This window comes from Mus pahari, chromosome 16 (genome assembly GCF_900095145.1).
Source record: "Mus pahari chromosome 16, PAHARI_EIJ_v1.1, whole genome shotgun sequence".
Taxonomy (NCBI): Eukaryota; Metazoa; Chordata; class Mammalia; order Rodentia; family Muridae; genus Mus; species Mus pahari.
The window spans coordinates 17,464,012-17,486,389 of record NC_034605.1 but is presented as its reverse complement, the minus strand read 5'-3'; the positions used below and the strand labels follow the sequence as shown (position 1 = coordinate 17,486,389).

At 38.5% G+C, this 22,378-nt stretch overlaps 1 protein-coding gene across 3 annotated transcripts in view; it reads right to left on the bottom strand.

The window, feature by feature from the left end:
• Positions 1-22,378, bottom strand: part of Lyst (lysosomal trafficking regulator) — a 176,466-nt gene that overhangs the window by 131,871 nt on the left and 22,217 nt on the right. For all 3 annotated transcript variants that reach the window (XM_029547347.1, XM_029547346.1, XM_021215502.2), the window contains exons 2-3: positions 4,438-4,523; positions 1,539-1,737 (exon numbers count right to left, since the gene is read on the bottom strand). In XM_029547347.1, coding sequence (XP_029403207.1) covers positions 1,539-1,730 — 192 coding nt within the window. In that variant the 5' untranslated portion in view covers positions 1,731-1,737; positions 4,438-4,523. The remainder of the gene's footprint in view (positions 1-1,538; positions 1,738-4,437; positions 4,524-22,378) is intronic.

Here is a 22,378-nt window from a genome sequence, read left to right as displayed (position 1 = left end):
GGACTACACAAAACACTTAAAACTGTTATTCTACTCTGTGGTGGTTTGAACAGGTATGGCCCCATAGATTCCTGATGTTTAAATGCTTGGACAATTGGGATTGGCACAATTAGGAGGTATGGCCTTGCTGGAGTGTGGGAATGGGCTTTGTGGTCTCCTACGCTCAAACTACACCCAGTGTGGTATACAGTCTTTTTCAGCTATCTGTAGATCAAGCTGTAGAATTCTCAGCTCCTTCTCTACCACATCTGCCTAGATGGTGTCATGATTCCCACCATGATGATAATGGACTAAACCTCTAACACTATAAGCCAGTTCCAGCTAAATGTTTTCCTTTATAAGAGTTGACTTGGTCATGGTGTCTCTTCACAGCCATGGAAACCCTCACTAAGACATTCCATGTACTCAACATGTTGGTTTTCTGCCTTTAAGAAAATGATTTAACATTCAACTTTTTTTGCTTGAATTTCTCATATAATTGACTTTTATAATGCATATAATACATAGTTGTAATCTTAAATTGTGCACTCTCCCATGTCTTTGATTCAAAACAATGTGTACATGCTCTAATAATCACTTACTGAAAGCAGCAAATATAGAAGTTGAAAGCAATCTTTTGTATTGATTTAGTTTTTTGTTTTTGTTGTTTTGGAGGGTGGTTGTTGTTGTTGTTTCTGAGACAGGGTTTCTTGGTGTAACAGCCTTGGCTGTATAGGAATTTATTAGGTAGATCAGGCTGGTCTTAAACTCAGACATATGCCTGCTTCTGACTTCTGAGAACTAGGATTAAAGGCATGTGCCACCACACTCAACTTGAAAGCAATCTTATAAAATGAATAACCACCATAAATGCTGAACACAACACTGGGGCATTGCCTGATAAACAATGATGCTTGTAGTACTGTTTGTTTGTTATCTGGGTCAGATGGGGTCAATTAGGGTCCATACTTAAACCCTTGTAAAACCCTGTTAAAGATTTCATTTCTTCCCCATGTGATGCCTTCTGTGATGTTCAATGAAGACAGAACAAAACCCTTTGTTAGGGACAGGCACACACACAGAGACACAGACAGATTCACAAGATAAACTTTAGGCAGTCACAGATTCAGACTCATGCAACAAAGGGTGGGAGACACAGAGAACATGTCTATGTAGAGAATCTAAATCTGGCCTTGATTTTGGTTAAATGACACCGAAGGGAAGTGCTTCTATTTATTTCCTTAATGTATTAACAATGTATTATTGGTGACTTGTAGTTTATGACTGATGTGTTCAAATCAACTACAAAAAGTCTATATATATATAAAACCTGTTTAGAAAAATGGCCATTTGAAATTCTAAAATGTGTCAATTTTAAAAGTATCCAAATAAATATTTTCACAAATAGGGCTATTTTTTGTTGTTGGAGTAATGTGAAAGATACATCATGTGTCAATCTCTTTAACACAAAGAGACCCTCAGGAAGTATGAAATCAGGAAGTTACTAATTGATGACCAACAGTAACATATTGATGAACAATTGTCTGATATGACATTACCTGGTCAATGATAGAATTTAGTTTGGTAAGTAACAGAAATCCTCGTCCATGGACAAGGTACTGTCCAAGAGTTGCCATGTGTGTCTCCTCTTCTTCTTCTTCCCTGGCTTCTGCCCTCTGGACCACTGCATTGCAAAGCTGGTTGACATCGATCAGAAATTCACGTGCCAATGAGTTGCTGTCCGTGCTCATGACAGAGCTATAAAATGAACAGGATATGAGAATTTTAAAAAAATGTAAATTTACCTTTTAATATATGTGATTTCTGTAAACCGACTTAAAACTGCTATATTTCAGTTCCCAGCTCTCTACTATTCTCAAGAATAGTTCTAACCTTATTAGGTAACTCCTATGACAGTGCTAGTACAGGTTTGAGACACCTAAACACAGTAGGCAGACATAAATGACACTGCTTGGGAGAAGAGACTAGTGAGCAGTGACAGGCACTTCAGGGAGGGTCTGACTTTCTAACATAATAAACCATTACTTAGGAAATGGTTCTTGCTTTACATGCTTAAAACAGATAAATGGATCTTTTAACAATATAAACTAGAGGTTACAGAAACGGCTTAGTGGTTAAGAACCCTTGCAGTTCCTCCAGAGGACCTAGATTCAGTCCTAGACTCCATAAGACAACTTACAACTGCCTTGTAACTCCAGTTCCAGGGGATTCAAGGTCTCCTTCTGGCATATGCCACCACACCCAAATCGAAAATATATATATATATATATATATATATATATATATATNTATATATATATATATATATATATATATATATATATATATATATATATATATATATATATATATATGTAAACGTGTGTGTATGTGTGTGTGAGAGAGAGAGAGTGCAGAAAGGACACTCATGCACATAAAATGAAAATAAATATTAAGCTATAGGATAAATAATATATATATAACACACAGTTTTTCTCTTGATATAATAATCACTGGCCTACCCTCCAAAAACCACTTAGTCAATGCTGGAAGTGGTGGTTCCTGTCAGGTGAGTGAGAACTAAAGAAATTCAGCTGCTGAGCTTTTGCCACTTTTAGCCACATAAAAGGCAATATGGCATTTTAAGATTAAGGAAAACAGCAAGGTAAAACATAAAGGAATGAATATAGAGGGAAATGTATAAACATTCAGAAAACAAAAAGTCACAAACATAATATTCAAAGAATTTCAGAATAGCTTTATCTGTGGTCAGAAGTAATTTGGAAGGCTGGAGAAGGTTTAGCACTTAGCAACAATAGTTGCTGCACATGGAGGGACCCATGGCTCTGGCCGTCTGTGTATGTGGCAGAGGATGACCTTGTTGAACATCAGTGGGAAGAGCGGCCATTGGTCCTGTGGGGGTTTGACGCTCCAGTGTAGGGGGATGTCAGGGCAGGAAGGCCTGGGTTGGTGGGGGGAGAGCACCTTCTTAGAGGCAGGGGGAGGGGAGATAGGATAGGGGGTTTCCAGAGGGGAGATCTGGAAAGGGGAAACTATTTGAAATTAAATAAAGAAAATATCCAATAAAAGACAAAAAAAGAATAGTTGATGCTCTTGCAGAGAACCTAAGTTTAGTTCCCAGAACCCACATGACAGCTAACAATCTTCTGTAACTGCAGTTCCCAGGGTATCTGACACCCTCTTCTGGCCTCTGCAGGCAGCAAGCATGCACATGATGCACACACATAAATACAAGAAAAACATTCATACATGTAACAGCTTTTTTTCACATTAGCTCTCTTGCTCTTTTTTTTTAATCTGACAAAATTTTAGTTACTGCATGCAACACAATATTTTAAATACACTTATATCTACTTACACACACTCTGGAATGGTTAAATCAAGTTAGTGAGTTTAATTATGCTACACTTATGAGAACACTAAGGCCCATGGTTTTACACTTTTAAAGAATATAATATATAATCACTGACTATAATTACTATGCTGGGCAACAAATTACCACTATCTACAAAGTGCCAAAGTTCTGAAATTCTATGCAATATTCTTACAAAAATTCCATCCTAATCACATTAGCACAAATAGAACACAACACTAATATGGTACTAAAGGTATTTCTATTTCTATGTTGTACATTGTGTACATTACTTCCTAGGTTAAATGTTCGATATACTTGAATATTTTCCATCCATTCTGAGAATCAACTGAAAAAACAGGCATATATTTTCCTTAAACTTTTCTAATATTTCACATACTCAGAAAAGTATACAGAAATATAATGTGAGCACAAACACAAAAGATACACATAAACTATGCACAAGCATTTTTTAAAAGATCTATAACATGAGATTGTAGCCAACACCCAGAATTTGTAAGTGGTAGCATTGATGATGTTGAGGTAAGTTTGTGAATATTCAGATGTGTGCGCAAAGGAACCAATATTACATCACAGGAAACCTAAACCCACACCAGCTGATACTTATCATTACCATCCATGTTTTTATAGTTTATACATGTTTATGGCTATAAAAATATTTACTACATAAAATTTTTATATAGAAAGTGTGTCGTAGGTATTTAAAAGCACTTTTCCTTTTAATATTCTTTTCTTTCCTTTAAACCAGTGGTTCTCAACCTTTATTAACAGCTCCTATGAAATGATTTTCATTGCTACTTCATAACAATAATTTTGCTACTGTTATAAATCATAAATATAAATATCTGATATGCAGGATATATGATATGCAGCTCCTAGAAAGGGGTTGTGACTCATAGATTGACAACTGCTGCTTTAAATCACCTAGCAATATGTGCTATAATAAGCCACAACAATCTGTATATACACTTTCCTAGGAATAATCTGTTTACTTTAACTATATAGCTCCAAAATTTTACCTTGAACCAAGTCTTCTAACTGTTAATATTTATTATGTTACTCACCAGTCTTTCAACACTTCTGTAACATTCAGCTTGTATATAATTTTGGTTCATGAACTAGATAAAACTGTCTCAGCATAAGGCTTCACCTATAAGAAGAAGATATAAATACATTAGTGGCAATAATAATCAAATAATGTTAATAAAGTTCTGACAAAAAAAATCAGTAGCCTGTTTTTGTATGTGATACATGTAACAGTCAATGAATTATTTGTAATCCCAAAACCACAGAAATCCTAGCCAGCTGAGGACCTCTGAGAGCCACCTCACAGGTAGCTCTGCCTACCCACTCACCTGCTGACCCCTAATAACCTGCCACCTGGGAAAAGGGCAGAGCCCCACACCTTATACAGGTAGTACTACCCAGTGGGCAACCCCAGCCCCAACCGCCCAAGCCAAGAATGGGGCAAAGCTACATATCTAGCACAGATAACACCAACGCCTAAACCCTTATTGTTATACACAGTAAATCAGTGCATCTCTCAACTGGGATCAGAGAAGCTTGTAGTAGACAGTAATTTAACACAGAGACCCATAACTGGTCAATATGCAAAGAATATGAGACTCTGGATTGTTCAGCCACAAATGTATCTGTATCACACCCTTCCTCCCGAAACTCGGGGATGTAGGAAGGCGATAGAAAGACTGTAAGAACCAGAAGCAACAGATGCCTTTAGTAAAACAGCGTTTCCACAATACAACAGGAAAGCATCGCAGAGAAACTGACAGTGGCTGTGACTGAATGCTCAAGATCAATCCAGACAAAACCCCAGAATGAAGAGAGGAGGTGGCCAGGAAGTTCCTCCCCTGAAGAGTGATAGGCAACTGATGACTGCTAGGAAGCTCAGTCACTGTTCTTCAGGGATACAGCACTAAGAGGCTTCCTATGCTCCAGCAGATGGCTCCACATCTATGCATATTGGCAACACTAAGTGGACTCTGGGATTTAAAAAAAAGAGAGAAAAACAGGGCATATGAAAACCGAGCCTAGGGAATAGCGGTGGTGCGGATAAGGGAGGAGTTGGAAAGGAGGGAATAGGGTGTGGACCTGATCAAAACAATATATACATACATGAAATTCTTTTTTTTTAATTTTTTTACTAGATATTTTCTTCATTTACATTTCAAATGCTATCCCAAAAGTTCCCTATACCCTCCCCCACCGTGCTCCCCTACCCACTCACTCCCACTTCTTGGTCCTCGCCTTCCCCTGTATGGGGTATATAAAGTTTGCAAGACCAAGGGGCCTCTCTTCCCAATGATGGCCGACTAGGCCATCTTCTGCTATATATGCAGCCTAGAGACACGAGCTCTGGGGGTACTGATTAAGTTCATACTGTTGTTCCACCTGAAGGGTTGCAGACCCCTTCAGCTCCTTGGGTACTTTCTCTAGCTCCTCCATTGGGGGCCCTGTGTTCCATCCTATAGATGACTGTGAGCATCCACTTCTATATTTGCCAGGCACTGGCAAAGCCTCACAGGAGACAGCTATATCAGGGTCCTTTCAGCAAAATCTTGCTGGCGATGCATACATGAAATTCTTAATAAAAAATGTAAAATAAAGAATAAATGCCTAGCTCTAAGAACTGAGTCTTCAGGAAGGAAATCCTGGAATATAGAGCTATAAACCTCATCACAGCACTCTTCCTTTCCAAACTCGTACTTCCAGATAAGGCACAAATTGGCCACAAAGGAGAATGAGACAAGTATCAGTCTTCTAAACAGGGAAATGGAGGGAATGGTAGACTATCATCCATATATAGCTCAGTGTTCTTACAGACAGCCAATTTATTACTCTCCTAGCAGGGTGAATACTATCTGAAGATATAGGAGAACTCAAAATACCAAAATCAAATAATGATAAATTCCCACCAACATATTCTTAAATTCCCTGTTTTGTTTGAATTCTTGAAATGAAACTCAAAGTTTTCTGTGTATAATACAATGAAAGCTACTTCAGAATGGTAAGGGACATTTTGTGCTTCTGAGAGTGATAAGATGCTTCTGTTTAGCTATCTGTATAGTTTAGCTCTATTTTTACCTAAAAGACATGAGGAAATGTTTATTAGCTGTGGAGTTTATTTTTAATTACAAGGATTAAAAAATAAAAGTGATCTTCAATTATTTCAAAATACTTAAAATCCAAAGACCTGCCTTGAGTACCTTGGCACACAGTCTTGATCACACATTATTATAAGCTCTGGGAAATAAAGCAGACAGAAAATGGAACAAGAAGCCATGCAAGAATACACAGACCTTTGTGAGAGTTAGAGAGTAGGTGCAGCCCATCCACACCACTAGTGAAGAACGCAGCAACAGCTCAGCTAACGTCCCACAGGAATCTAGATACATTACAGCTGTAGTTGTACCTGCCAGCAAAGGGGACAGGGTGAGCTATATTATCTGGAATAAATTCTTCTTAGAGAACAGATCACATTACTGCTCACCTTTCCAGTGTATAAATACCTACCAATATTTTAAGATCATCTCCAGAATTTTGTGGGAATTTTGTGGGAATAATGTCAAGTTCACCAAAATCTATGGAATCTGCATTCTCTTAAATTTTGGAACACTGCACTACAGCTTCTTACAAGTTTTCATGTTTATTACAATTCCTCAAAGATTACCAGTTTAGCAAAAACATTAACAAATCTGCATGTAATCTGACTCTGAAGTGTGAATTCATCTAGACTAGCCCTAGATCTCCTCTCTTGCCTTGGGCTTCAACTTTCTCTTATGTTTCTTACTTTCATCTTCATTCGTCTTCCTACAGATCATTCTCTCCTAGTCAGAGAAAACGAAGAATGGAAGCTGAGAACTTTTGCTTATTCTTTGAATTCAATTACAGGGTCAGTTTGTTAACAATTTGTTTATTTGTGGAATGTGTTTTTCTTTTGAGCCTTGTGTATGAATATTATTTGGTTTCATATTCTTCTTCCTTCTGCACATGCTATTTTAAAGTCAGTCTATTTGCCTAATTTATTTTCCTATCTCTTTGTCCTTCATATATTTCCAGTTGTTCTATTAAAAACACTATGACTGCTATATGACCACTTTTGTTTCCAGAATCTCTATCCATGGCACCTTACTTATATTTTCTTTAAACCTTACAAACTAATTTTTTATTTTAATTTTATTATTATTGTATATGAACATATGCCTTTGATATGTTTCTATTGTTGCTAAGTGACACTATGACCAAGGCAACTTACAGACGAGTTTCTTGGGGCTTACAGGTTCAAAGGGTGAGCCCATGGCCATCACGACTAGGAGTATGGCAGTAGGCAGGCAGGCGTGGCCCTGGAACAGAATCTAGCAGCTTACATCTGATCCACAGGCAGGAGGTAGAAAGAGTGCTAACTAGGAATGGAATGGTCTTCTCCAACTTCAAAGCTCATCTCCCTACTCCGACTCCCAGTGACATATCTCCTCTCTCAAGTCCAATCCTCTTTGTACTGGCTAGCTTTGTGTCAACTTGACACAGCTGGAATTATCACAAAGAAAGGAGCTTCAGTTGGGGAAGTGCCTCCATGAGATCCATCTGTAAGGCATTTTCTCAATTAGTGATCAAGGGGGTAGGTCCCCTTGTGGGTGGTGCCATCTCTGGGCTAGTAGTCTTGGGTTCTATAAGAGAGCAGGCTGAGCAAGCCAGGGCAAGCAGCCAGTAAAAAATATCCCTCCATGGCCTCTGCATCAGCTCCTGCTTTTTGACTTGCTTGAGTTCCAGTCCTGACTTCCTTTAGTGATCAACAGCAATGTGGAAATGTAAGCTGAATAAACCCTTTTCTCCCCAACTTGCTTCTTGGTCATGATGGTTTGTCCAGTAATAAAAACCCTGACTAAGACACTCTTCTTTCCAAACAGTTCCATCAATCATGAACCAAGTATTCAAATAGGAGCCTATGGTGATCATTCTCATTCAAACCATGTATGCGCACATGCCATGGCATATATATAGAAGTCAGAGGACAACAGTGTAGAGTCAGTTCTCTTTCTACCTTTATAAGCATTCTAAGGATTGAATTCAGGTCATCAGATTCATGTGGCAAATGCGTCTACCTGCTGAGTCACTTCTCATGTGCCTGAACCCCATACCTCAATTTGCTGTATCCCAGCTGTGGTGGCTAATCTTGGCAATTTTATTGAACTGTGAGACGAGTACCTCTGAGTATATCTGAGGAGTTTTCCAGAGAGAATTGGATCTGGAGGGTTCTGACCCAATCACTGGTTCAATCCACTGATACAGTCAAGATTCAATGACAATCAGGAGGTAAAAAAAAAAATTGGAGACGGCAGAGCTAGCTGGAGGAAGTGGGTCGCTGAGGCTATGCCCCTAAAGTGGGTATCTTGACACTGACCCCTTTCTGTTACCTCTGCTTCCTCATTACCACAAAGTAAGTAGCCTTCCTCTAATATGATCCTACTGGCACGATTTTCTGCTTTACCTCAGGAACAAAAGCAATGAAACCAGATAACCATCAAGTGAGACCTAAGACACCACAAACACGAATAAATCTTTCTCCTTTAAATGATTTCTCTCATTTGTCAGTGACAAGAATTAATTTAACACACCAGCCTGGTTCCATGTTCTTCCTGTTTATAATTACAGAACATCTAGTTGGTACTGGATTAAGAATACAAAACACTGGGTCAGCAAAATGGCTCAGTAGGTAAAGGTGCTTGCCACCAAACTTGATGACCTAAGTTTGATTCCAAGGTAGAAGAAAGGAACTGACTCCAAAAAGTTGTCCTCTGGCGGATGCATGTGTCATGGGATGCACACCGCCAATATATACAAATAAATAAATGTAATTTTTAAAAAGGAATACAAAATACACATGCACAAAAATCTGTCTCTACCACAGAAGCTCATAATACAGTGACAAAGGAAAGCCAGGATTGAGGATTAAACTGGTAAGGGCACCTAACCCAAATTCAAGTCCAGGAAGCTTCCTGAAAGAGGTGATCTTTAGGCTAAAGGATCTTTAAATAGAAGATGGACAAAAGTGAGGCACAAAAATCTGTCTCTACCACAGAAGCTCATAATACAGTGACAAAGGAAAGCCAGGATTGAGGATCCTTTAAACTGGTAAGGGCGCCTAACCCAAATTCAAGTTCAGGAAGCTTACTGAAAGAGGTGATCTTTAAGCTAAAGGATAGAAGATGGACAAAAGTGAGGGGAAAAAAGTATTACAGACAGAAAGCAGTTCCAGTTAAGTCACTGAGGACATTGTATTAAGTTTGATATTGTAATTATAATAGAGAATACAGGGAAAAGGAGGATGGAGTAGAAGATGAAAATCAAAAGACTTTTGACATTATACCAAGAACTTAATCTACTAGCTTAATCTCAGAATGACCCATACACTTTCCAATGTTTCACCTTCAAAGACTTCAATCCCCTAAGCTGAAGATGGCCCAACAGAATCACATTTAACAAGCTTCCTAAGAGATTCTGGTGAACAGGCCTAATAGAAAGCCCAAGACTAACTTTAAATATAGAATAACACAGTAAATGTTGGACAGATAGATCACTCTTGTATCAAAGTAGAAGCAAGAGTTCAGGGGAAAAAATAGCATCCTGTAAACCAATTTGAAGACTGCTGTAATATTTCAAGTAAAAGGTGAGACCTTTTCTCCTAAGCAATAGTAGAAGTGTACAATTATAATAAATGTCTATTTAGGAGTGACAAGAGCATAATTTTGATGATAGATTAGATTGGGAAGAGAGAAAGGAAGCCAAGGGAGTCAGAAAAACTCTCTCAATGGCTGACTGAGCTGCTGGTGCTGCCACCTGGGCATCAGAAAGCAGAAGAGCTAAAACATATTGCAGAATGGCTGCCAGGGCCAAAACACACGTGGTAAGTGAGCTATGACTCTATCCATTAGGCCAGTGATGAATTTCCTTGCAGTAACTACTAAGACTAAATTCATTATGCTGTACACTTCAATCCCAAAACTTCTTAAAACAACCTTGTCAACTCTACTCAGTTTCCAACACAGGGTAAAATAAGAAAATAGTATAAATACAGATCACCTTTTTTTTGAGAAAACAAGACTAGAAAAGAAGAAAATATAGGGGGATGCTACAAAGAGAGGCCACAGGTCAAGAAAGGTTTCTGTTATATTTTAAAATAATGGATCTCATTTTTCTTTGAAAACTTTTGGGAAACCAGTCATATTTTTAGGTACTAAGGAAGTAACAGCCTGGTGATACAGCTAGATATCTTTAACTGGCTCTGCCTGGCCAGTTCAGTCTTCTCCCAGGCAGTTCAGTCATAGTAAGAGTATTTACACGTGAGAAAGAACGAAATGTTATACAAAGTCTAAATTTTGTTTAATCGTTGTGTATGTGAATAAATAATAGAGGATGGAGACGTGTGTGGATTCAGAGGACAACTTTCTGACGCTGGTTCTCTCCTTCCACCTTTACATGGCTTCTGGAGATTGAACGCAAAGCCACCAGAATTTCCTGCCAGGGGCATTTTCCCACTAAAACATACCACAGGCCCATATCAGGGTCTTGCTTATTTGTTTTCTTTTCCCTCCAAAGAGCCCATTTATTGACATGCCAATGTATCCATAAGGGGAAAACCATCAAAGACAGGAGCAAGAGAGGGAATGAATAAAAGACAAAAGTCAGAGAAAATAAGTGATAATTGGGTTAAGAGTACAGGTAAAGAGGCCAGGCTCAGGGCAGAGAGCATGAAGCATTACACCATTGTCTGATGCCTCCAGAAAGAGGATTAGAAGGTGCAGATATGGCAAACTTATCAGATAGTAGCCAAGAATCAAGGCAGTTCAAGAATGATAGCATAAACTGTTTCATTCAAGTCATAGACAGAACTCTCTGCTGAATAAATTTATTATTTGTGTGAAATTTATTATTTCCATGTGTGTGTGTGTGTATATATATATATATATATATACATGCATGCTTATGGAAGTCAGAGGTCAGTATCAGGTATCTTAATCTTGTTCTCTGCCTTATTTTTGAGACAGGGTCCTCCCTACTTCCCCCCTCCTCTCCCTTCCTTACTTCTTTCCCCTATTTCCTGCTTTTCTCCCTTCTCTCCTTTTCCTTTCTCTTTCTCTCATACCTCTCTCTGAACCTACAGCTCACCAATTGGCCAGACTCACTGGCCATCCTCCTATCTCAAATCCCTCACTCCAGGGCTGGATTAAAGAATGCATTGCTATGTCCACTTTTTTATGTAGGGACCACGAATCTTTGTTTGTTTGTTTGTTTGTGGGTTTTGGGGAGTTGGGGTCTTTTGTTGTTGTTTTTTGTTTATTTGATTGGTTGGTTTGGTTTGGTTTTTCAAGACAGGGTTTCTCTGTATAGCCCTGGATGTCCTGGAACTCACTCTGTAGACCAGGCTGGCCTTGAACTCAGAAATCTACCTGCCTCTGCCTCCCAAGTGCTGGGATTAAAGACATGCACCACCACTTCCCAGCTTAGGACCAGTTATCTTAACACAGGTCCTCAAGCTTGTAGATTAAAAATGTTATACACTGAGCCATCTCTCCAGCCCAAATGTCTCTTTAAAAATAACTCAGTTAAAGCATATTAACTAGGCCGGGCGTGGTGGCACACGCCTTTAATCCCAGCACTTGGGAGGCAGAGGTAGGTGAATTTCTGAGTTCGAGACCAGCCTGGTCTACTAAGTGAGTTCCAGGACAGCCAGGGCTATACAGAGAAACCCTGTCTCGAAAAACAAAAAAACAAACAAACAAAAAAAGCATATCAATTAAATTGAATTATACAAGCAACAGGGCATCTGCTGATATCTGAGCTACAATGCAACTTTCTGACAAATGCTTGATGGGCTAACAGTCATCAGATTTCCAACCAAAGATTTTAAAACAGAAAGCACATTACATTTATACACTTTTAATAATATAGGCAGTTTTTAAAATTTTATTTTATAATGATAATCTATCTATCTATTTCTTTGTCTATATCTCCTTTATCACATATTGCCACTGTTAAGATCTTCTACTCAAGCACAAGGAACCATGCAACCATAGATGGAACACTCTGAATCTGTAAGCCAAAACCTTTCCTCCTTTAGATTTTTCTCTTGGATATTCTGGTCACAGCTCTGTAAAATTAACACAGAAAATTGATACCAGTGAAGTGGAGTTTTTGTTGTATCTAAGCCCAAACATGAGGTTCTTAAGCCTTTGGGAGTGACTTATGAGAACTGGAAATTTGGGAGCTGTAGGTTAGAAACTATCTAGAATGGTATAAGCAAAGCTCAATGAGTCGTTCTGGTGGGAAGCACAGAGTATCAACAAGAATGGGACAGTGGAGGCCAAGCTCATGAGGTTTCAAATAAGAATGAGGACTCTATGAAGAATTAGACTAGAGGCAATTCGTGTTACATTCTGGCAAACAATTTATCTACAGTTTGTGTATCTAAGATTAACTAAGGTTGAGTTTAAAAGCTGGGTGTACAGATTCTTATCTTATGTTTTTCCTGATATTGCATGAATTTCAGGGAGACTTCTCATACCCATGTCTTTCAGAAGGGTACCTATCAAGCAATTTAGTGACCAGGTCTAGACCTACGTATAGCTAGGCTGTTTCAGCCCTACGCATCACAAGTTTCCTGCTGCCCTAACTTTCAATTTCTTTATTCTCTCTCTTCTCTCTCTCTTTTCTCTCTTCTCTCTCTCTTTACAGAAAAAAAAATGTGTCAACTTGTTATTACTTCTCTTATGTTTTCTTGTTTTTCTTTTATACAAACAAATAAGTGACCTGAGAGGATACTATTCCTCATAGAAAGAATTTACATCTTAACATGAGGTGTTACTAGAATGTCAGCATCGCAGGGCTTTGTAAAAGTTGGCTGTGACCTAGATGGTCAACATTACAAATGTGGAGCTATGCTAATCCTCAAGAAGTGCAAGGGGAAAGAAATGGTGATGCTGCTCCCACATTTATTCTGTATTGTACATTTAAATTAAGTCAAAATAGAAAACGTGTTTAATGAAATACTTTTAAGTTACATGGAACAGTGTGGGTTGTTCAAATAAAGAACACTTAGATAAATATATTTAGAATGATTTTGTGTAGAGGGCAGAAATCTAAGAAAGCAACGGTCCCTAAATTTTCTTTTTCTTCTGTATTTCAGGGAGTCAACAGCAATAATTTGGGGTGAACTCATTTTTCTTCCCAAGAGACCCCTTGTTTCTTATATAGGCAAGCTTTTATAAAGAGTTATTTGTGAGACAGGGATATTAAAATTAAATGAGACATTCCATTCAGAACACAAATACCTGGCAGACTGGCGATTAGTAATTATTAGCTATTATCATCATCACTGAATCTGGCCCCTTCTTCTCTAGTTTTATTTCTAAGCACTCCTGGGCCCTCATCTCCTGCCTCTGGTCTGTTTTCTATCCAACCTAAATCTTACAACTTCTTAAAAAAAACAAAAAAGTCACTCAGATTCCTTGAAATTACAAACGACATTCTAATTCATGGGATATGTGACCCTAATACCTTTCTTAGAGCATGCAATATCCTCCACCATTTCATCATTCCAATCTCTCTATACAACTACCACATAGGACCACTTCCTCTACAGTTCTTCCCCAAAGGTGTACACGTCTTCCACACTGCTTCACGGCTTTATCATGTTGCTCTTGCCATGGAAATCACTAGTAATTCCTTTTCTTAATGCCTTTATAGTATCCTTCATCACACTAGCATATACTTATATTCTTTCTTTACAAACTAAATTACACTTTCTTAAGAAGGGACCCTAGAGGGCCAGTGGTTAGAAATACTGGTTGCTCTTCCAGAGGACCTGAGTTCAAATCCCAGTACCTACACAGTACCTTACAATCATCTGTTAACTCTAGTTCCAAAGGATTTGACATCTTCTTCTGGTTTCTTCGAGCACTGCATACATGTTGTACACAGATATACATGCAGACAAAACTTAAATTAAATTAAATCATTTTTAAAAGATTTTTTTTAATCCAGGTCTTATTTTTAAAAAATATCATCAATGCTTAACAAATGCTATAAACAGTAAGAAGTCAATAAATACCAACTCACTTAATGCTAACTTTGATAGAAAGCACTTAAATATGCAAATTCTTTTAAAAAACTTTCCCAAGCTAAGGCTCTAATATGAACTTAGAAAAGACTTTTTCTGTTCCACAGTTAGCTGTGAAGTACTAAGAAATGTGCTACACAAACTCTTAAAAGTACTTTGCAAAGTTTACTATCTTTAAAAAACCATAGGAATAAAAGTTGATATTGGTCAGCAGCTGAGTTGAGCCTCCAAGAAGATAGTCATTCTAGGTTCCTGTCTGTAAGCATAACAGAATATCATTAATAGTGCCAAGGATTGGTTCTTCTTGCCCATGGATTGGGTCTCAAGTTGGGCCAGTCACTGGTTGGCCATCCCCTCAGTTTCTGCTCCATCTTTGTCCTTGCAGTTTTTATAGGCAAGGCAAATTTTGGGTTGAAGGTTTTGTGAATGGGTTCGTGTCCTTGTCTCTTCACTGGGAGTCCTACCTGGCTACAGGAGGAGATCACGTCCGGCTCCATAGCCCCCACTGCAAGGAGTTTCAGCTAGAGTCATTCCCATAGACATCTTATAACTTTCCTCATCCCATCCCCCATCCCAGACCTCTGGCCACCCAGTAGCTAACCAAAACAGAAGCACAGACCCACAACCAAACAGATGGAATTCAGGGAGTCTTGTGGAAAAGTTTGGGAGAAGGATTGAGGGTCCCAGAGTGAACAGGAATTCCACAGAAAGACCAACAGAATCAACTAACCTGGTCATTTGGGGACTCCCAGAGACTGAATTACCAAAGAGCATATGTGGGCTGGACCTAGGCTCTTCACACACATATATGTGCTGCATATGTGCAGCATGGTCTTCATGTGGGTCCCCAACAATTGGATGTCTTTGACCTATTGCCTGTGGATCCTGTTCCCCTGACTGGGCTGCCTAGATGACCTCAGTGAAAGAGGATATGCCCAATTCTGCAGTGACTTGATATGCCAGGGATGGTTGGTACCCAGGGGGGGCTCTCCTTCTCAGAGGAGAAGCAGAAGGGGCATGGTGGGAGGAGGTGGAAGGGGGGTTGTGATGGGGATGCAAAGTGAAAAAATTAATTAATGGAAAAAAGTTGATATATCATTTATGTTATATTAAAGATTATAATTCAAAGACTACAGGCTTTTTAAAAAGTTCTTAAACTTTTATTATAGGCATATCTCTTCATATTTGTTGAAGAAACATTAAAAATCATTTGAAGCCTAAATCTAATATAAATGAAAATAATAAAATAATTTCTATAGCAAAATCATAGTGATCGAGTTTTATGTTTTTCTGACATATGCAAAAAGATTCTACAAAACAAGGTCTAGGAATACTAAACATAGATATTCATAAGCCTTAAAGATACCTTGTAAGTCAGGTAGGAGGCTCAAATCTATAGTCAGTCTTAGAAAGTCACACAGAACCATGATGAGATTAAAGACAACCTAGACTAGACCTTGGAAGTTTAAACAGTGCTAGTTTCCTCTTATTCTTCCATGTCTACATAGACAATACAACTAGCTACCCCTTAAAAGAAAAGATAAATTTAGTTGATACAGTCAAATATAGAAAAATATGTTTCTTGTTACATTTTACTCCAAGAAAGCTAAGAGTAGAGTCAAATCAAGATGCAGATGTTCAATCAACTGTTCTCTAACCATCCATGAAGAAGACTAGTTAGGAGTCCTAAGTCTAACACAGGGTCTGGGAGAACTGAAGCAAAAAAGAAATATTTTCTGAGAAAACAAAGATTTTTAAAATATAACCCACACTCATCATCACAATAAGTTTCTATCCCTATGTTAAGAATGTGGAGCAGAGACTGAAGGAAAGGCCATCCAGAGACTGCCCCATCTGGGGATCCATCCCATATACAGTCACTAAACCCAGATACTGTTGTCAATGCCAAGAAGAGCTTGCTGACAGGAGCCTGATATAGCTGTCTCCTGAGAGACTTTGCCAGTGCCTGACAAATACAGAGGTGGATGCTCTCAGCCAACCATTGGACTGAGCACAGGGTCCCCAATGGAGGAGCTAGAGAAAGGACCCAAGGAGCTGAAGGGGTTTGCAGCCCCATAGGAGGACAACAATATAAACCTACCAGTANCCCCAGAGCTCCCAGGGACTAAACCACCAACCAAAGAGTACACATGGAGGAACCCACGGCTCCAGCCACATATGTAGCATATGTGGCCTTGTCAGTCATCAATGGGAGGAGAGGCCCTTGGTCCTGTGAAGGCTTGATGCCCCAATGTAGGGGAATGCCAGGACCAGGAAGTAGGAGTGGATGGGTTAGGGAGCAGGGAGAGGGGGGAAGGGATAGGGGGATTTTGGAGGGGAAACCAAGAAAGGGGATAACATTTGAAATGGAAATAATGAAAATATCTAATAAAACACACACACAAAAAGAATATGGACAGGTAAGCTCAGGATGGTGGCACATGTGTGCAATTCTAGCACTTAGGTTAAAACATGAAATATGCCTCAAGTGAATTCTAGGCTAGCCAGGGCTAGTGAGACACCTTCTATTATAATAATAATAATAATAATAATAACAAAAACAAGAATAATGAGAATAATAAAGTAGACACAGACATATGAAGAAAAATAAAATTATCCATGAATCATATACTAGAAGTCAATTGTTACATGTTCCTATGGTACTCAGACATATTTTGGCTACATAATTACATTCCTAAAACACACAAAAATGTTTGGGGTATTAGTAATACAGTGTATGAAATGTCAGACTAAAAATAAAAGATATTTTTGAGCCTTTGGTTTTCCTCAGATATTTATGAACCCCACCCCCCACTTTCTAACTGTTGGTTTGATGCTGGTTTGTCAATTTGTTTTGAAACAGGGTCTAGCTAATCAGCCTAGGTCACTCCAAACTTAGGATCCTCCTGATCTATCCTCCTGAGTCCCCAGAACTGGGTATATTTAAAATCCCAGCCTGTCCCCTATTATTCTTATATTCAGAAAAATTAAAACTAGATAATTTCTAAATGTCTCTTTGAACTGTGAACTTTCATGACAGTACACTAGTTTAAAAAGAAATGTAACAAGCATGAAGATCATTTACAATATTTCCTTGATGTGAGTAAAACCACAACACTGCTAGTATTTAAAAAAAAAAAAAAAATGAGGAGTGGAGCTGGAAAACTGGCTTGGCAGTTAAGAGCACTAGCTGCTCTTGCAGAGGACCCAGTTTCTGTTCCCAGCACACATATCAGGAGACTCACGGCAGCTTTTCACTCCAGAGCCAGGGGACCTAACACCTTATTCTGATCTTGTGGGCACCATCACATATGTGTTGCACTTACACCGACTCAGGTTCACATACATACAAACAAAATAAATACTTTTAAAAAATAATAATGAACCAGTGAGATGGTTCAGAGGGTTAAAAGTGCTTGCTACCAAACTGACAACTTGAATTCAGTCCCCAGACCCTACACAGTGGAAGGAGAGAACAGACTCCTGAAAGGTGTTCTCTAACCTCCATGACTGTGCCCACACACAAACACACAAACACACTTTCTCTCAGACACACATAAATAATCATGTAAAATATAGCTTCTTCACTGCTTGCATTTAAAACAGAGGAAGTTGACACCTCTTCCTCCAAGATTACTCAAATGTGTCTATAAGGAAGCACACTTCACCTCTGCTCTGTGCACTGCAACCTGGCTTTTGCTCACAGTCCTCTATCGAAACTACTCAGGCCAAGAGCAACAATAACTAATTGCCAAATTCATTCCAACTGGCACGTTCCAGTACTTATCTGATCAGACCTCTCCATAAAATACAAAGCATATGAAAAACAATGATCATTCTGTTCTTAACCCTCTCTTCTGACTTATGGGATCACATACATACTCATACGCATACTTCTATTTCTATTTTGTGGGTTTCCTCTTCTGATTACTGTCTAGTATCCTTGGCTAGATTCTTCTCTGTCAGCTCCTCGTGTTGATGAGGCTCTGGATTCTACCCTCCTCCTCATTTCACTCTGTGTGTGTACTCTCCTTTTATGAACTCAGACACTTCTGAGGTTTCAACTATCACCTACATGTTTAATGACTTCCTAAATGCTCATACAAAGATGAGTCCAGACTTTCTTATATAAGAGGTAGCCGGAAAGTCTCAGGACAGTACCATGACACTAGAGAAACCAATCTTAAGCTGGCACCATATAAGCCCTTCTAATAAGACTCAGTGCACTCACTATCAGTATCTACCCCTTTCCAATGTAACTCCTCTGCTTACCTTCACTGGGGTGCCCAGCCTAGTCCTTGTTTATGTCTCTTGTCCAAGAGTAACTATTAATGACACCCTTTGTTCTCAAAATACCATCTATTTGACTGCCCCACATACTCACTCATCCCTCTGAGGTTTTGTACCCTATTAGGTAAGTCCTCCTTAAACTTTCTGTTGTTTTACTTATGAATGAATGAATGAATGAATGAATATATATATATATACTCATATATACATGTATATGTATATATTCTTATATATACTTTTTGTTGTTTTACTTATGAATGAATGAATGAATATATATATATACTCATATATACATGTATATGTATATATTCTTATATATACTTTTTGTTGTTTTACTTATGAATGAATGTATATATATATACTCATATATACATGTATATGTATATATACTTGTGTGTGTATATATATATATATATATACACACACACACACACATGTGTGTGTGTGCAGATATATATGTGTGCATGACCTCAGAAACACCATCTATCTTTTTTGAGCCAGGGTATATCACTGTCCTAGAATTTACTAGTTAGGTTAAATTGGACGACTAGCAAGGGGACTTGTCTCTGCCTCCCCAGAGCTGCAATTTTAAGTGCATACTACTAGGGCTACCATTTTTACAGGGTTTCTGGGGATCAAAATTAGGGTCTCACACATATGAGGCACACACTTTACTGAGTTGACTCCTCAGCCCCCTCCCCATGTACTTTGCTCCTTCCCAAGCCCTATCTTTGTTGCTATGAAGCTAGAATACCTTCACCTCTTCTTCTCAGTGACATCATTCCATCACCAAGTTCTTAGTCTGGGAAAAGTCAGTATTCACGGGGCTTCCCAAACCATAGTGTTTCATTTTATCTACTTTCAGGGTTGCATTTATAGCTGGCACCTACTGGCCAAGTTTTGAGTAGGATATTACCATTTATTATCAACATCATATATTCTCCACAAGAGCTGATCTTCTGGGGTTTGTTATCTATAAGAACAAGTAATCCTAATATACTAAACTTAAGCGTTAACCTTTGTTTTTCATGGTTCCTGCTTTTCAGGTTAGCATGTTTTAATAGCTGGTCATAAGATCTTTCAAGCTACCCAGACTCTGGTACTCCTGGTTGTGTACCTTCAGGAAGGCTACTGACTAGAACTAGCATTACTATTATTGTGATTATCACTATTAAGACTGGCTTCCCAGTCTTAATTTTAACCCTTATTACTTAAAATTGCCCCAGTCTGGAATTTTAAATGTAGAATTTTCATGTGTACCCCCTTTTCCACCTCTAGTGTTCCATTACTACCATAAATCCTATGCATAAATCCTTTTTCACTAAGATTTTTCACCGTCTCATGTATCAGCCTCAAGTTGGCTTGGCTTTTCCTTCTGAGTAGGAGTTCTATGTGTCAGTGCTTTGAACAATGACCCCACTGCCCTCCTCCATCCCTTGGTGTCACACCGTCCTTCTTGTCAGGTTCTTCATTACACCCTTCTTTCCTATTCTCACCCAGGTTCAGTTGACCACACTTGCTTTTTCTCCTAACCAAAGCAGATAATGGGGAAAACTACTTAACCATTCTGATAACCTCTGTACATTTGTGATTTCAAATCCTGGAAGAATATGTATCAGGATTCAGTAATTAGGTCACTAGCCCTTGTTTAAATTCCTTCATTTCCACACAAGAACTCTTTTCTGGACTCAATTAGCCACAAAAACAAGAAATTCCAATACACTAGGTTCAAAGGGCTTCCCCAAGCATACTCCAACTCACATTTTCCTGTCTCAGCAGATAACCTTGCTTCAGAGAAAAGAGGCAGCACCTGGGATGCTCAGCTCCACCTCAACCCACTCCCTTATTTCCTTTTCTTTTGCAAACAGGAAGATGCATTGCTACTCTTCTGAGTAACCCTCTTTACCTTTGCTCCTGGGCTCACACCTTCCCTTTCTTTCATATTCTATTCAATCAATTAGCATCTTTCTATTACAGAATGCACCTTTCCCTCAATCCACACAAGTACCTTAACAACACTCCTTAAAGAAACACACCTTTGGCCAACTGCACCTCCCAGTTTAAGTTTCCATACACTGTCTCCTCTTCATTTCAAAAGTATCTGAAAGACTATACTTACTGAATAAAGATGTTCTTACATAACTAGACTTAATTTTTTTTAAATTCTATACAACTTGGTTCAATGAAAAAAAAATCAAACAACTACACTCCCTAAACTGAAAACTGATAGATTTTTTTTTCCTTCTCATGCATTTTAAAAAGTAAAAATAATCAGCATTACTATTCACCCAGTTTAGACTCTTCAAAGCCTGCTTGTATTCCTTTCCTTTATCCCATTTCTCAGGCTAGGACTGCTACTGCTGACACCCTTCCTATCTTAAACTAATTCAGGGGGTGGGCTTTTAAAGAGTAGATAAAACACTGAGTGTATGTTCTACACAAAGTGATGTGCTATAAAAAGAATATACTGGTATTATGCTGTCCTTAGCAAAGTGAGCATGAGGTTAGATCACTGACTTATTCTTTAAAGATGGATGGGTCTCAGTAATCAATGCTTTCTTTTCTGATCATGAGTCATGAAGTCCTTGGCAATCTAACATAATTTTTCTGAGAATCACTGTCAAATGTTTCAGTGTACAATTTCTCAGATTCACCTCTAATCCTTCAATTTTAAAATGTAAAATAGTCAATTCTTACTGGGCATGATGGCACACACCTTTTATTTCAGCACTCAAAGAAGGGGGATCACAAATTCCAGCCAGCCCAGGCTCAAAACAAGCAAAATGGCAATTCTTCAAGTTTCTGGCAAAAATCTACTCTTTATAGAGCAGTTTTAGGTTCACCTCAAAATCAAATGGAAAAAAGAAATCATACATAGCTGTCTCCATACATGCACAGCTTCTCTGGCTACAAACATCCCGCACCACAGGTACATTTGTTACTAACAAACGTATATTGACAGATCATTCTCATCCCGAAGTCACAGCTTACATTAAGACCCACAATTATACATACAACAGGTTTTGACAAATGTATGATATATATCCACCACTACAGTATTGTACTGCCCTAAAAATCCTCTGTGTTCTCTGCTCATTTATTCTTCCCTTTCTTCAATTTCTGATCCTCTGTCTCCAGAGTTTTGCTTCGCTTTTTCCAGAATGTCTCAGACTTGGAATAATAAAGTACACACCTTTTTCAGACTAGCTTCTTACATTTGGTAATATGCACTTCAGATTCCTCTGTCTTTTAAAGCTTGAGATACTTTTAAATACCACTTATTAAGGTGTAATTGGCATGACATGTAATACACTGTACACCTTTAAAGTATATAATTTGTTCAGTGGAACCTGTCTACCACTCCCTGCAGTTTCCTAGTATGTCCTTGTTATCCCTCCCATCTATGCCTCCTTCCTCTACCCCATCTACACTCAGCCCACCACTAATATGATTTCTGCCACTATAGATAAGAACACATTTTCTAGGTGGAACTACAAAGTACACAGTGGGTTATTTTTGTTGGACTGTGATTGTGTGTGTGTGTGTGTGTGTGTGTGTGTGTGTGTGTGTGTGTGTGTGTG